The sequence below is a fragment of the Caretta caretta genome, chromosome 27, assembly GCF_965140235.1.
Source record: "Caretta caretta isolate rCarCar2 chromosome 27, rCarCar1.hap1, whole genome shotgun sequence".
Taxonomy (NCBI): Eukaryota; Metazoa; Chordata; order Testudines; family Cheloniidae; genus Caretta; species Caretta caretta.
The window spans coordinates 10985965-11002401 of NC_134232.1; the positions used below are offsets into that span (position 1 = coordinate 10985965).

The 16437-nt window shown below is 62.3% G+C and overlaps 1 protein-coding gene across 3 annotated transcripts in view; it reads right to left on the bottom strand.

Annotated features, from left to right (window-relative positions):
- Nucleotides 1–5871: 5871 nt before the first annotated feature.
- CDK5RAP3 (CDK5 regulatory subunit associated protein 3) overlaps nt 5872–16437 on the bottom strand; it is a 28644-nt gene continuing 18078 nt past the window's right edge. For 2 of the 3 annotated variants that reach the window (XM_048830312.2, XM_048830314.2), the window contains exons 2-14: nt 15947–15992; nt 15079–15210; nt 14470–14570; nt 13720–13768; nt 12930–13108; nt 11166–11302; nt 10073–10217; nt 9087–9215; nt 8597–8681; nt 7759–7847; nt 7110–7315; nt 6698–6869; nt 5872–6148 (exon numbers count right to left, since the gene is read on the bottom strand). In XM_048830312.2, coding sequence (XP_048686269.1) covers nt 6083–6148; nt 6698–6869; nt 7110–7315; nt 7759–7847; nt 8597–8681; nt 9087–9215; nt 10073–10217; nt 11166–11302; nt 12930–13108; nt 13720–13768; nt 14470–14570; nt 15079–15210; nt 15947–15992 — 1536 coding nt within the window. In that variant the 3' untranslated portion in view covers nt 5872–6082. Of the gene's footprint in view, nt 6149–6697; nt 6870–7109; nt 7316–7758; nt 7848–8596; nt 8682–9086; nt 9216–10072; nt 10218–11165; nt 11303–12929; nt 13109–13719; nt 13769–14469; nt 14571–15078; nt 15211–15946; nt 16014–16437 lie in introns of those variants that run through there. The other variant, XM_048830311.2, reaches the window with a different exon arrangement.

Sequence of the window (16437 nt, forward strand, 5' to 3'; positions counted from 1 at the left end):
GCCCTCTCGTAAGCCCTCTACTGCTACCAGCCGGTGGAGATTCTCCTTTCGCTCATCTAAGAAAGGGCTCCCGTGCTTTCGGAGCAAGCGGAGTGGAATTCAGTTGCAGCGAAGCTGTGAGCTCGTGGCATAGCAGCAGACATGACAGGCAGCGAGTGTGATTCACAGACGGAGGGAGAGCTGGGCGGGGTGGACGTCCCGCCAGCTGGAACAGGGACATGCCCAGCACGGGGCCCCTCACTGAGGCCACACCAAACTGAGCCGCGGTAAGAGCCAGGCCCCAGGACAGCATGGCTGAGAACAGGAGGTGGGACAGAGAGAGAGCGTATAGTGGGGATGGGGGCTGTTGGACTCACCTCTACCCCTAAGGATGGGGCAACAGGAGCAAGGCAGGGGCCTCCTCTGATACTGGCAGGGGGGACTGGGTCAGCCCCGCCCCGATACTGGAGGGGGAGTGGGGGAATTGGACCGTCTCCCAACTCAATACTGCAGCAGGGAATGTGTGTGTGTTTGGGGGCCCTGCCCCGATACTGGAGGGGCAGTGGGGGCACTGGACTGGCCTGTTGCATCCACCTGAGTGGGGCCATTTAATAGCCATGACAGCTGGGTCTGTGTGAGTAAATCGGGGTGATGGGAGTGGCCCGGCTGAGCCGTCATCCCCTGCTTTCTGTGACAGCCCCCCCAACTCTAATTGACAAAGTGACACCACAAAAGATGGGACCTAATCCTGCCTCTTCCTCTTTGCTTTGATGGACTGTCCGTCCGTGCCGCCCGTTGGCCTTGCTACCCGGGGCGCCCCGCAGAAACGCCCAGGCCCTTGGCACAGGGGGGAGGATCCCCCTGCCGATGGCCAGGCATTCCTACCCCCTGCCCCCAAGGACAGCACCTTCTTGCTCCGCACCGGGGAGTCTGTCAGGGCAGCCCACCCGGGGATGGCACCCTTCTTAGTGCAAAGGGGGGCAGGGCTGGTCAGCCTCCTGCTGGGGCTGTCACATGCCTACTGCCTGCCCATCTCACTTACCGCCCTGGGGCCCTTATAAACATGCCTGAAAGAGCCTAGAGCTGGGCTGCGAAGCAGGGGAGGGCTGCAGCCTGCCTCTGGCTAATTGCCCCTACAACTATCTCCCTGTAACACCGCCCATACCCATGCCAGGGGGCATGCCCAGAGAGCCCTCGCCTTGGCAGACGAGAATGACACGCCCAGCTTGTGATCAGGAGTCAGGACTCCTGGGTTCTCTGCCGGGTGACCTCGGGCGGGTCACTGCACCCCTCTGGGCCTCATTTCCCCATCTGGACAAAAGGGGCCAAACGATGCTCCCAGCTCATCTCTTCAGGGCAGGGACTGCCTCTGTACAGCACCTTGCGTGCCAGGGCACGGATCTCAGCTGGGGCCTCTGGGTGCTACCGGAATACACACAACACCCCTATTACTGCAATGGGGACAAGAGCAAATCCGCCCCAATCGCCGGAGTTGGGGGAGATGGAAGGGGACTAGTGCCAGGCTCTGCTCCTGGGTAAACTCATGCATGCCTGGGCGGGCCCTGGAGACAAGGATGGGGCCGGGATCAGAGCAGGAAGATGGGGCTCGAGTAGGTCAGGGAGAAGCTAGGAACCCCCAGGACCCTCTTCCCATCCTGGAGGTGGCTCCTTCTCCCTCCCTCACAATCCGCCCCCCCTCAAATTCACAGGTGGCTTCTGCACCCCCTGCACACAGTGGGCTGGGAGACAAGTGTTCATCTGCCCCACTCTGACACCCACTGCCGCCCGGAGCAGAAGCCTCCTCCCGCTGCAGAAAGGGCTCCACCTGGATTCACTGCCATCTCGCTCTCCTGGCACCAGGCAGGGAGTTGGGGCCTTCGTGCCTGTGGCCAGGAACGAGTTAAGGGCGCCGTTTAATTCGTCCGTTAATCACAGTTACGAGGAGTAATGAGAGTCTCCCCCAAGCCTGGGTGTTTCTCTGCAGATTAAGCAGCAATTTGCATAGCCCCTTTATTCATCTTCACCTTCCCCTGCCACGGCGCCTCGTCCTTTCAGACACAGCCAAGCGCAGCCTGCGGCAGCGTTTGACAAATGGGTTCGCGGCGCGGGGGGTTTTGGGGGGAGGCGGCGCGGGGGGCCAGGGCAGCGGGGCGACGTTAATGGATCGCCAAGGTGGGAAATAGCCCAGAACTTTGGATTAGACGTGCCGGAGAAGTTTAAATATTTCACCCGTGTTGATTTCAAATGGGGACCGGGCGGAGGGGCAATGGGGCAGGGAGGCCAGGCAGGGCACGGTGAGGTGCAAGGGCAGCAGGCAGGATGGGGCATCTCTGCCATGCTAAGGTAGGGCAGTGGGATGGGGTGGGGGCAAGGAGGCAGGGGAGATACCAGGCTAGGGCAGTGGGATCCAGCCAGAGAATAGCTCCCCCCCAGAAGTGGTCCATCAGCTCAGTGTGGGGGAGTCCCGCTCACAGGGGGAAGGGCCGCGTTGGACCGCCCTGTCCCAGCTGACCCTGCTAATGCCCGGCTGGGAGCACTAGGAACGGGGCTGTTTTGGATCCACAGGAATGCAAGGCTGGGGACCCTCGGGAGCGGACTCAGACACAGAGCAGGCCCACGGGGAGGTGGGTATTGAGGAGGGGATCAGGCCCGCACGGGCCAGCCGCACAAGGGAGCCCGACGAGGCTGGCTGAGCTGGGCCGAGAGGGCATGGCGAGGGCAGAGGTTGGGCTCATTCCATCCAGGAGCAGCTCAGCAGTGACCCCTCCTGGCTGGGCAAGGGAGCGGGATGGGGACAATCTCACTGGGGCCACCTGAGGCAGAGTCCACAGCCCCTGCAGGTTCCCACAGGAGGATGTGGGGAGGAGGCGTCCACTGAGTGAGAAACCCCCCCACAGCCACTGCCCCTCGAGCGGTCGAGGGAGCTTGATCTGGAGCAGTAACTGCCGCCCAGCATGGGCTGGTCCGACTCCAGGCCTGGGAGCAGGATGGGGAAGGGGCCTGACTGGGGAGGGGACTGGGGCAATGAGATGTGGGGGGGAGGGATTAGGACAAGGCATGTGTGTGAGGGGAGCTGCCGCAGGCAGATGAGCTTCCGGTGTCTGGGCTGCAGCCTTATCACCCCCAAACCCAGCCGGGGGAGGCAGAGACCCAAAGGCGAAGCTGGTTACGAGTGGAGGAAGCTCTCAGGCCAGTTCCTGGTTAAATTGCAAGCCCCTGTGCGGGCAGCCCAGGCGTGGGCGGGCCATGGAGACAGAATGCCCCCCTCAGCCCGGTGGGGGGTTCCAGGGCCCTCGATCCAGCACCTCCAACCAACTCTAGATTCACCCAGTAGAACGTAAACTCCAAAGAGGGAGCCACTGACATCAGCAAGAGCCGGGGCCACCCCCACTGCAGGGGGAGGGACTCCCCTTTCACCCTGCAGGAGCTCAAAGCGCCCAGCCAGGCTGAGATGGCCCCTCGGTGGCCCTCTTGTCCCAGCGAGGGGCATCCGGGGTGGATGAAGGGCCTTGAGAGGAAAGTTACAGAACAAGGGATACCAGCAAAGGGCACTGAAAGCCCACATCTGAAATCAACACACAGCTCAGCTCAACGTCTGGCCCCGTCAAACAGCGCCACGCCTGGGACCATCCCTGCCAAAGACGCTGTGCAGGGCAAAGCTGCATCGTTAACCGGGGGAACTCGCTGCCCCTGGATTTATTCTGGCGAACAGCTGACAAGCTCTCTGCCTGCCTCACGTGTACCTAGCTGCAGAGAGGACGCCACCCGTGTGGGGGTGCCGGGGCAGAGCTGACGGGCCCTAATGGAGATTGGCAGCGCCTGTCCACGACAGCAGCTCACCAAGGGCTGGCCCCGTTGCCCACTGAACTCATGGGCTCTGGGCCCAGCCCGTAGGCAATGTCACCAGCACTATGTTATCAAGCTACAAGGGGCCCCAAGTCTGCTGCTGCAGGGTCTAGGTGCAGGGCAGGCACACTCCAGCAGCAAGCCCCACAGCAGAGGGCAGGGGCCTGCCAGGATACCCTAATGCCAGGCACCAGCTGTGCCAGGCCCAGTGGATTCCCTGCTATGTGGGGGTGGTGGCACCGGGATGCCCCCAATGCTCTCTCCTCCCCCAGGGAGTCCCACAACAGCCGTGGATGCAGAGCCATCAGTCTCCAGCCCCTCACTGCTCACGGCAACACCAGGCCTCTCCCCTGCTAGCTCGGCTTCGCCCCGTGCCACGCACCAACCCACGAGCACTAACCGGCCCAGCTGTGTCACCACCTACTCCTGGACTCTCACACTGCTCCTGGCACAATGCCCCTCCCTCAGCCCTTGTCTCTTTCTACCCCATCACCCGCCTCTCCCTACCCCCAAACCAACCTGGAGCCAAGTCGCTGCCCAGATCCCCACCTGCCTAGATTTCTCTGCTGGTGGGCTGCATCCCTTCTCCCACCCCGGATGTTCACACAGGGAACTCCTTGGGGCAGGGCGATCTCTTCCTCTCCAACTGCACAGCTCTGAGCACGTAGTGGGCGCTCTCCCCAACACTGCCAGAGCTGAGGTGGACCCCCCCCCTCCTTGGGGGGAGGGCACAGCAGGAGCTGAGCAGAGAGCGGGGCGGGGGGAGGACTGGGGATGGGAGGTGGTTTCTTTTGAAACTCCAGGTAGCATCCAGGTCCACGCTGGAGGTGGGATGGAGAAGGAGATGGGACCAATGGGCTGGTGGGAGACGACAGGAGGCGGGACAGCAGACGGGATTGGATCAGTGGCCTGTGGCAGGGAGAGCCTGTGCAAAATAAACAGCTTCCCGGGGGTGCCCTCTACTGGCTGAAGAGCCACGAGGGGGTTACAGGCCTTCCAACCCCGGCACGGAGCTGGCCTTGGGGGCTGGCGAGCACTGGAGGGGGATCCAATCAGTGCAGGAGGTGCAAACGCTCCTTTCCTGTGCCTTGCCCACTCCCGCCATCACCGCCCCCCAAAGGGGGCGAGGCCGAGGGGTGACGCCTCTTGACGTTAATTGATCGGAGCGGTTGCCGGTGCCTTATCTCTCTCCCCCTTCTCCTGCGGATAGCGCGTGTCCGCCGGAGTCCGCGGGGTCGGTGATTAATAGGGACCATCACTCACTGTCCGAGCCGGTTGAAAGGCAGTGGGGAGGGGGCGGCCCTCCCCCACGACTGAGATAACAAGCAGCAGGAATAATGAGCGGTGTCACTCCACTTTTCATTTTGATGGAAAGTCATTACGGGAGTCAACGCCAGCGACAAAGAGCCATGAATCAACTGCTCTGCTATGAAATTAAAATTGAATCCCCCCCAAACCCTCACCCCAAAAGCCGCCCGGGAGCACAGCGGGAGGGATGGGGCAGGGCCCAGCCTGGAGCAAGGCGTCAAGAGGGCCCCTGGGGAGCAGAGGCAGTTCCCAGCAGGCTGGGGGGCATTTCGCAGCACTGCCGGCCTCCGCACTTGACACGGGCCAGCTGGGTGCCGCAGGCTGGACTGGGAGCTGTCTTGATAACAAGCAGCCAGGTAAAGCACTTGGCAGTGGCTTGATGGAAGAGCGTCGGGCAGGGGAAAAGGAGGGCTCCTGCTGGCAGCCCCACTTCTTGCCTGACCCCGGCTCAGATCCCTAGGCGCTGGGCCAATTGCGGGGGGAGCAGCTCCGGGGAAGGAACACTAGGTCCCCACCCAGTGACAATCTTCCTGCTCAAAGCGGGGCAGGGATCAGGGTCCCCGTGAGATGCACAGGGGGTCTGCCCTGGGGCAGGGGGAAGAATCAGTGTCCTGGGTAGACGCACAGGGGAGGGGTCTCTTCCCCGTGCAGGGGGCGGGGCCAGCGTCCCAGTGAAAGACACTGCAGGCCGGGCCAGAGGAATCGAGGTCTGAATTCACATGAGGAGCAGGCTGAGGATGGAGCTTCCCCCGCTTTATTGAACAATTCCCTCCTGGCTGCCTGGAGTCCCCGGAAAGGGCAAAAGCCGCAGTTAGCAGCCTTCCCCCCGTACACGTCTACTCCTTACAACGTGAGCAAGTCCTGATTAGCAGAGCCCTGGGGAAGCCTCCCCTGTCCGGCCCCTTCGGGGGACCCCGGCTCCATAGGGGGCTGCGTCACCGTGGGGAGGTCACAGGGAGGTGCCCATCAGATTCACAGGGCGCCCACTGTACCGTTTGGAAATGTCTGCTTCAATCTGAAAGACAGGGCACAGGTTCAGGCCCGGGGTGGGGTTACTGGGGGAGAGGGCAGCCCCCCCAAGGATGACTGGTGGGAGGGGCAGGGACTCCATGGAGGGGGAGGAAGTGCTGAGGACAACGAAGCCTGAGTTACACAGGCTGGGAGCTGTCGTGCATGAAATCAAACTCAGGGGCCTGCGGCTACATGGGAAAGAAAGGGGGCACCATGCGGGCAGCATCTGATTCGGGACCCCTACGTCACAGGGAGGGGGCACCGTGAGGGTGAGATCTGACTGGGGCCCCGTGTCACAGAGAGGGGGGCGCCGTGTGGGTCAGATCTGACTTGGGAGCCCTGCCTCCTGGGGGAGGGGGTGCTGCACAGGTGAGATCTGATGGGGGGGGGCCCTCGCCATGGGGGAGATCTGACTTGTGGGCCCCGCGTCATGGGCAGGGGGCACCATGCAGGTGAGATCTGACTCGGGGGCCCCGCCTCACAGGGGCGAGATCGCACCAGCGGCCCCATGTCCCAAGGCCAGGGGTGCTGGGGGCCCTTCCCCATTTCTTACCAGTTTCTGCAGCTCCTTGGTTTTGTGCACCAGCAGGTCGAGTTTGGGCTCGAGGGCACCCTGCTCCTCCAGCACCTCCTGCCTCTTCTGCGCCATGAGCTCCTTCTTCAGCACCAGCAGCTCTGCCTGCTTCAGCTTCTGGCGCAGGAGCTCGCTCACACGGTCCACGTACCTGCCCCACGAGACCCAGGTGCGCCATCAACACCCTCCCCTTCAATGCCATCAAGACCACTGTCCCCCCGCCCCCCCCCCCGGGGCTGCCTCTGCAAAGGCTACCCCAGAGCTAGCTTCACTCTGTCCCCCCGACCCTAGCGTCCCCTCCCTTGAGGACAAACCTCTCCGTCCCCACAGGAAAGAACGGGCTCGCCCCCCTACAGCGCAGGCTGGGAGAGAGGAGGGGGCCCCCACGCACCTCGGGGAGGCCAGGATCAGGAAGAGGTGCTGCATCCGCAGGTTGATCAGCCGGCCAATCAGCTCCCGGACAGCCGCCGCCATGGCGCCCACCTTCTCTGCGGTCTGGCCCTGCAGGATGGGCGGGGCCAGCTGGAACTGGCTCACCGACACCACGTCGGCCTCTTCGCTCATTTCCACGACGCGCTGGGACAGGAAGGTCTCTAGCTGGGGAGGGACGGGGAGGCGGAGAGTGGGGAGCAGGCGTGGACACCCCGGCGTACGCGGAGCACGGCCCTTTCAAACCCCTTGGAGAACACAGAGTTCCCGCAGCCCAGGAGGCCCGGATGCGGGGCCCCTTCCCACCCATGAGCCAGCTCAGCCCTCACTAGAAAGGCAGAAATCCTTTGGATGCAGGCTCTGGGCAGAGCTCCCAGGAAATAACCAGGAGTTTGGATCGCTGGGTTCTGTTGCCAGCTCTGGGGGGTCCAACTGTCAGAACAAGGGGGTCTGGAACTCAGGACTCCTGGGTTCTATTCCAGGCTTTGCCATTGAGGCAGTATGTCTTAGACTGCTCCGTGACTCAGTTTCCCCAGGTGTATGAGGGGGATAGCAACATACCCCACTCCCCCTTAATTCCTTAGTGTGTGATAAGCCCTGTCCCGGGATACCTCCATCAGCTCGTCGATGAACTGGCTCCGGGTCTCCGGGTTCTCCAGGAGGGTCAGAGCATCAGGCCCTCGGGCGACTCCATCTGGGACTGAACAGGAGAAGCACACAGGGCAGGGGGAGACCTCACTGAGCAGCCGCGGAGGGTCTGGGTGGGCTCCCCACCCGGGCACCAGATCGCCTCGAGTCACTGCCCCTCACCACAGAGCTCCACATACTTTCCTGGGGCAGCCACCCAGCAAGACCGGCCTGGCGAGCACAGCGCTGGGCCCAGCCGCCCTGGCGAAGCCCCCAGGGGAGCAGCCGGCCTCCTTCCAGACCTGGCATCCTTCTGCATTGAGAGCCAATGCGAACCCAGTGCCCGAGGTAGGACGTGCCATCCCCCGGCGCCCTCTAGTGGCTACCTGATTTTCCTTCTGGTGCTAACTCCACTCACGTGCCAGGTGTGCCCCGCTGGCCGTGCCAGGGGCCTGACTCCCTTCCCCCACCCCAGGAAAAGCTCTGCTGGCTCCACGCATTTGGGAACCTCAGCCCCCACCGCCCTGTCCCTTCCGAGCAAAATTCCCCCCACCAACACCCCCGAGCTCCGCCAGGGAGTCAGCCGGCACCCCAGTGTGACAGAGTCTCTGAGGCCAATATCGGCGCAGGTTAGAGACTGGGAAGGAGAAGGCCACAGACAGGCACCTGGGAGGGTGGCAGAGGTTACGATCCCAGCTGCACGGTTCTCAAGTACCTTCCCCGCCCTGCCTCCGCACCAGCCGCCCACCCCACTTTGCTCGACTGCCCCTGACACTGCCAGCCGCCCCGGGGCTGCAGAGAGACAGAGAACGAGGACCTTACCCTGGATGCCAGCCTCCAGCACCGTGATCTGCACCGGGTCACCGCCACTCCCGTCTCCCCAGTCTATCCCGTCAGTGCCGGCTCCCTGCAGCGAGTCAAACGCAGCCTCCTGTAAGAACAGGTGCTCTGCCCCATAGCGCCGCCCCCAGGATGGGAGCCCTGAGCTGCCCTCGCCTTGAGAGAGAAGCAGCCAAGAGCTAGCACTTTACATAGGATCATCCCCATTTTACAGATGGGGAAACTGAGGCATGGGGCGGGAACTCACTCAGCGGGGCCAGTGGCAGCGCTGGGAATGGAACCCAGGTCTGAGTCCCAGTCCAGTGCTCTAGCCACTAGGCCACATTGCCTCCACAGTTTACGCCTTCCCCCAGGGTCCCAGCCAGACCGGATCCAGCCTGTACTGTGCAGCACAGTTGTGATCCCATGGGGTGAGTAGCTGCCTGGCTGGTGGCTGCTCAGCAGGGGGAAGAGGGGTACAGCACACACCCACCTGTGGGTCAGGTTCCAGTGAGATCCCCCAGTCGACCTCCTCGGCCTGGGTTCCGTCTTCACCAGAGATGCTGTAATCAACCCCCACGGGGGCAGGTGCGGACTCCACCCCTAAGTCCCCCCAGTCGATCTGCAATGAGAAGAGCAAGGCCCCCCCCGAAAGAGGAGCTCTAATCGGCACCAGGCTGCGAGAGCCTGGAGCATGGGGCTGCCTGCCCTTGTGCTCTCTCTAGCTGGCAGCTCCAGGCTGAGCTGATCTCCTTGGCCCCCGGAGACACCTCTCCTCTCGCTGCTCTGGACCCCCAGGCGCTATCCCGGCTCGCTCTGGAAGATGCTGCCCAAGCACCTGGGAGACCAGCATCCCCTTCACACAAGCCAGGGGTGACCCTCAGAAGCTTGTTTCAGATGCTCTCCGGGAGGCTGGAAATCACGCCAGAAGTCCCGGAGGAGCCGCCGGTTCTTGTGGTACCTCGGCATGACCAGGCAGCGCTGGAAAGTGCAGGGAGGAGGGTGATCCTGTATGTTTACACTGCACTGAAGGACCCCCCAAGCGCTAGGGATTCCTTTCCCCAGCAAAGAAATGCAGCCACCTCTGGGGCGGAACCAGTGCCCAGCGCAGCCTACAGCACGGAGGGGAAGGAACATTCTGGAGAAGGACCCAGGAGCAAACCCCAGAGCAAACCACAGGACCTGTGAGCTCCATGCAGAGCAGAGAGGACCTGCTTTTCTCAGGTCTCTGCCTGCCAGTGAACTCCTGGGACTCAACTTCTCTCCCTGGGGAAGATGCAGGGCTCAGTCGGCCTGGCTGGGCATGAGAATAAGCCAATCAGGAAAGACTGGGTTGAGTCTGGGTCAATTCACTGGGCCTGCCCCACTGCCTCTGTACCATGCAAGGCAAACTGGGCATTTAGACTTGGGCCCACCTGCTTAGCAACCCCCCTTGGGCCATAGTCTCTTCCATTCGATGGCAGCCTGGCCGGCACCTACCGCCTCCTCGTCCTGCTTCTCGGGCGCCTCCTCCGCCCGTGGGCGCTCCACCGTGGTGGGCTCCACCCCCCTCCTCCACTCATAGACGGTCGTGTTCCCGCGCTCCTGCACATGCCGCAGCAGGGGTACCACCCGCTCCGGGGGGCTGGAACACACGACAGGGCCGGGGCAGCGTCAGGGTAGCCGGGCACTGGGAGCCCTTCTGCTCCTGCCAGCTGCACCGATGCACGCAGTGCCACGGGGCTCCGGGGGAGCAGGCTGGGGGTCTGCATCAGCTGTGAGGGCCTCAGCTCAGCTCTGAGCGGGGAATCTCCCTGACAGCGGCTGCCAGGAGCAGCAACAAGGACCCCGCTCGACTCTCTGGCACTGAGATAACGACCCCTTCTCCCAGCACTGCCACAAGCTGGACGTGGGCGGCTCAGAGAGGGGGAACATAGAGCCCAGGGATGGCAATTTACAGCCACCTTTCTCCTTGCAGTCACAGCAACCTTATTTGGATTTAAAGCAGGCTTATTGCGGTCTCTGATCCTCCCAGCCAAGGAGGGATGGGGAAGCTTGGAGAGAGACCAAGGAGCCAGCAAACCAGGCAGCTCACTCCTGCTGAGAGGGTCTGGGACTGAGCCCAGCAGTGCTCTGTCCGGAACGGGGGTATTTAAAGACGGGCCCAAAACAGCCAGGAAAAGCCCAGGGCTTCCACAATCAGCAAATTCCAAGGGCAGATCTCAGCTGGGAAACTGAGCAGCAAAGGTGGGTGTGAAACCGGAGCCGGGGCGCGGGGGGGGAGGGTTAGACCTCCAGAAACCACGTACCGGCAGGATCGGGGAGGGAGGAAAGAGACACCCTGGAGCAGAAGGAAGCTCCAGAATCCCCCTCCAACTCAGAGGCTCTGCACATCTGGCCTGCCTGCTCCTTAACATGCCCGGACCGGGGGGCGACCCAGCCCAGCAGCGTTAACACCTCTGGATTCGAGTTCCGGAGCACAGGGAGTCTCAGCACAGAGGATCAACACCTGCTCGAATTGGGGGAGAGGAGAGGGACCAGTCTGCCTCCCCCCTCGCTCTGCTTGGCGTTCCCAGTGCCGGTGTTTGGTTACCTCTCACACACGAACTGCACACAGGCCTGGTATGAATCGATGGCTTCCGAGAGCACCCGGGCCCCGGCCCCGATCTCAGTCAGCAGCGCCGGCAGGTCCTTCACCAAGGCCAGCAGCTCCCGCCGCACGTTATCACCCTGCCCAGTGAGAACAAGCGGGGATGCATTAGAGCAGGGACCCGGGTACTCAGGTCACCAGCCAAACCACAGGGCTAGCTTGGGCTGCCAGGATGGAGCATTTGATCCCAGCAAAGGGCAATGGGTGGAGGAAGGAGCCCTAGAGAATGCTGGAACGCAAGCTGGCTTAAGGCCAGGAGACCACCAACAGAGCCAGGGGGAGCTGGGGTGGGGTTGCCAGGGGACAGCCCCCGGGGAAGATGCTCAGCTGCTGGAGCGCAGAACAGGCAGGAGCGAGTGGATCCGATTGTCCTGTCAGCACGTGGTGCTGAAGCGGCAGGTGGGGCAGCTGACGAGAAGCAGAGGAACCGGAGCCCAGTGGATCTGCAGGGGTGAGCAGTGGTAGAACGAGCAGTCCCACGGGCACAAACCTGGCACTAGCAGCCTGGGCGCAAGGAGCCAGCTCAATACTGGGTGCGGGGGTGGAAGAGGCACTTTCCAATGCAGGTGTCCCCCTCGGACAGGCACATCTGGCCCTCGGCTGCTCAGACAGCCTGCCAGGGGTGCGGGGAAGGCATGCCCAGGGTCCTGGCGAGGCCCCGAGGTTTGGAAACGGGGAGGTTCCTGGGACGAGCCATTGGTAACAGGCAGGTGAGGAAGAGCCAGGGGCAGGGCTGTTCAGGGCACCGGTGGGAATGGCTGTGCAGTGCTGAGAGCGGTCCAATACCATGGGGGTGGGTCACTGGAGACGGCACTGAAGGCCCAGGGATCTAAGCGATGGGGAGAGGTGGCAGGAGCTGGGACCCTCTCAGAAAGGAGAGGCCCAGCCCACCCCGGGCACAGGGGGGCACATGGCGAGCGCTGTGCAGGGCTAAGGCAGCGTCCAGGCTCTCTGAGCAGGCCCGGCCCCTCCTGGGCACAGGGGGGCACATGGCGAGCGCTGTGCGGGGCTAAGGCAGGGTCCAGGCTCTCTGAGCAGGCCCGGCCCCTCCCGGGCACAGGGGGGCACATGGCGAGCGCTGTGCGGGGCTAAGGCAGGGTCCAGGCTCTCTGAGCAGGCCCGGCCCCTCCCGGGCACAGGGAGGGCACACGGTGGGTGCTGTGCGGGGCTAAGGCATTGCCCACGCTCTCTGAGCAGGCCCGGCCCCTCCCGGGCACAGGGGGGCACACGGTGGGTGCTGTGCGGGGCTAAGGCAGCGTCCAGGCTCTCTGAGCAGGCCCGGCCCCTCCCGGGCACAGGGGGGCACACGGTGGGTGCTATGCGGGGCTAAGGCAGCGTCCAGGCTCTCTGAGCAGGCCCGGCCCCTCCCGGGCACAGGGGGGGCACACGGTGGGTGCTGTGCGGGGCTAAGGCAGCGTCCAGGCTCTCTGAGCAGGCCCGGCCCCTCCCAGGCACAGGGGGGACACACGGTGGGTGCTGTGCGGGGCTAAGGCAGCGTCCAGGCTCTCTGAGCAGGCCCGGCCCCTCCCGGGCACAGGGGGGCACACGGTGGGTGCTGTGCGGGGCTAAGGCAGCGTCCAGGCTCTTTGAGCAGGCCTGGCCCCTCCCGGGCACAGGGGGGCATACGGTGAGCGCTGTGTGGGGCTAAGGCAGCGTCCAGGCTCTCTGAGCAGGCCCGGCCCCTCCGGGGCCCAGCGAGGGACTCACAGTGATGCCGTACTGCTTGCAGGAGGCGTAGAAGCGCTCCCGCATCTCGGCGGCCCCCAGCTGGCACTCCTCCTCCTTGCGGCTGCACTCCTGCTGCAGCTGCTGGCACTTGCTGATCTGCTTCTTCAGGGACGGGATCTCGTAGCTGACGTTGCGCAGGAGCAGGCTGGCGAGCTCCACTGTGGGGGGGGAGTGGTGGGGGGAAGGGACAGACAGGAGAGGAGACGCGTGGGGCACCGACCTTTCCTACCTGGAAAGCCAGGCCAAGCGCTGGCAGGCGCCCAGGTTACGGGGCCGAACAGCCCCTAAGCCGAGGCCGCAGGAGGATTCTCTCTCCTAGCGCTGCCCCACTCGCCCCAGCCCCACCACTCACTTTAAGGACATGCAATTCCAGTGCTGAGCTGTGGGCCGGGAGAGCGAAGGCTTCTATGCCAGAACGGGCACAGTGCTCAAGCCACCGCAGCCACGTCCCCGCCACCCCTGCCTACGTGCCTTAGTTCTGACACTGCTGAGATGGTTACTGCCGCCGGTGCAGAACGGCTTCTGTGCTCCCCACCCTCACGCGGCTCTGGGTGAATGACTCCTTTATACGGGCTGCAAAAGGCAGTGGGGATGGGACAGGACGCAGGGACCTGGCTCAGCACGTGAGAGCTGGGAGTACAGGTGAGCTCACGCCAGGCAGATGCCATCCCCAGCAAGTCACACCCAGAGCTCCGGCAGGAAGAAAGCAGGCGGCTGCCCCCTGCTAAACACCTGCATGTCCCACTGCGGTGAGGTGAGGCTGCCTTACCTAGGTAGGTGTTTTCCTTTTCATACAGAGACAGGATCTCCTGCCAGTCCTGCAACAGAGAGCAGAAGAAGGGAGAGGCTGAGATGATGCCAAATGCAGCTGGAGAAGCACAAAGCCCCTGAGCACCAGCCCATGCAGCGTGAGAGCCAAAGAACAAGCAGGGGCAGGGCACGCGGCCACACTTGGCGGCGAAGGGGGAGTTCAGTGCTTGGGAAAGGTGCCCAGAGCCAATCAGGCAACGGCAGCACAAGCTTCCCGCAGACCCGTGGCTCAGTGGTGCAGGGCCTCTCAGCTAAGATGGTGGGCTGTGCGCCAGGTACCCTCTAACACAGGCACTGAACTGACAGCATCCACCCATCTGGGTTGATTAGTGGATACAGCACCTGACTGAGCCTCAAGAGACCTGGGTTCTAATCCTGGCTCTGCCACAGGCCTGCTGAGTGACCTGGGGCAAATCACTTCCCTGCTCCGTGCCTCAGTTTCCCCATCTGTACAATGGAGATGATGACACTGATGGAAAGCACTAGATAAGAGCTAGCGATTATTGTTACTTGTTTCACATAGGGGCCGCTGTACAGGCCCCAGAGAGCAACAGCTTCTAATTGCTGTTGACTCAGGCTGGATTCAAATCAGCACCCTAGAGACATTGGCTCCATGCATCCCGCTAACAGCCCAGCCCAGCCCGACTTGCTTGAAAGTGGAACCAACTTGGCAAATTCTTGGACAAGTCCGACTCCACGGGCTGCTCACCTTCATACGCTGGGAAGAGTAGCGACCAAAGATGTTTTTAGTGGAGGCCTCGGTCCCTTTAAGAATTTCCACAATCCTCAGGCAGTGAAAATAGTGAATATCTGGAATGAGACAGAGAGAGCTGAGATGGCAGCAGACGGGATGCGATGCCCTTCCCCCCCTCAGCCCCGGGTGACAGGGTGAGGAGCCCAGGTTTGCTGAGCACAGCTCCAGCCCTTGGCACTGTACACTGGGGCAGCAACAGGGCAAGGGGGCACATGTCACTGGGCTTCTGTCTCCTTTCTAAACAGGGACGTTTGTAATACCCGAAGCCCTTGGGGCTGGATTCCTCTGGCATCTGCAATGGGCCTAGTGCATGCGAGAGGTGACTGGGGGCAGGGAGGGAGACACACAAGCACCTCAGCCCCAGGATGGACACGCTCACGACCCTCGATCGCAGCAGCGAACTGCTACTGGGGCCACAGAATGCCAAGCAACTGACCAGGCCCCACGGACGTCAACAGCCTTCATGGCAAATCCCCTGCATTAATGGGTCCCGCCACCCCTGCTTCAGATGCTGGCACCCAAGCCTGCGTCAGGGAGATCCTCCCCCCACCCAGCTCCACTCACAGGATCCCGAGAGCAGCTGCTTGATCTCCTCGCTCTCCGGCATGTCCTGAATGGCCACGTTGATCTTCTCCCGGATAGTCAGCACGCGGCTCTGCCATTTCAGGTTGCAGTGTCTCCTGTCCACCAGCCAGTCTGCAGCGGGGACACACGGACGTTAAACACCTCGGTGTCTGCCAGCGGGAGCGAGGGGCAGCCGGGAGACAGCAGAGGGAGGGCACTGCTGGGGGGGCGTTTCCGGTCATTGGCTCAGGGACAGGAGTCCCTCACCTCTATGCAGCTGCTGCAAACGCGGTCAAAATGGGTAGTGACTAGAAGCCATCGTCACCCTCTGGCAGCTGTTCAGTAGCCTCTCTGAGCTGGAGGGTCTCCGGGGGGGGGGCTGCAACACAAGCTCCCCCCCACTCCTTGCTGCCTGTCTCAGCAGAGAGAAATAAAGAATGAACTAACTTCTCTCTTACTTCCCTGAGCAAGGAGGAGGCACGTCAGTGTGCTTGGGGATCCGCACCCGGCCCGTTCGGGGGATTAAGGGAGGACTCCAGTCGCCAGGACTGGCAAGCCAGCACCCCACCCATACACTGACCCCACTAATCTATACAAGGCCTGTGCTGACAGGGGCAACTCTGCTCCGCTTCCTCTGGGGTTTCATCCCAATGGGAGAAATGAAGACAAATTCTCCTCATTCCTGAGGCCTGTTGAAATCAGAAGGACATGAGCTCACGGTGGAAGGAAACTTCTGCGCGTGCTGACAGCCAGTTCTCTGGCCGACCTAACCCCTCACCCTCTCCACCATGTGCCCCTCTCTCGGTGCATAAAAACATGCACCACAATACCCTCCCTCTCCAGCCAGAGACAGGAGCGAGTATCTTACCTAGCAGCTTGCTTGTCTGGATGTCAATCGGCAAATTCTGACAGTCCTGGCGAAGAGAGACATACATTGCAATAAACAGGGAGAATCTTCTGGATGAACAAAGCCTGATAATGCAGGAAACAAAGCCAGTGCACGGCCTGTAATCCTCCCCATCCAACACACCTTCCCACCCACACCCCTAGCATCTGCCATCTTCCAGCATTTCCTGCTCCGAGCCCATCTCTGACACTCTCCTGCAACCCCAGCTCCTAGCAAACGATGCTCCCCAGCCCTGGGGTTCCATGTCCTAACAGAGGGCAAAGGTCTAGTCTCTTGCGGTGCTGATCCAGACTTGGATGCTCTACTTTCCTGGACAGACAAAAGATGTCTGGGGACAACGGGTGAGGTTACGCTCAGCCAGCATATGACAAATGCATTGTCACGACCGCACCAAACGTTTGCAACTGTTTTTGTTTGGAGACCAAAGTCAGCGGGAGGGTGAGATTTCCACC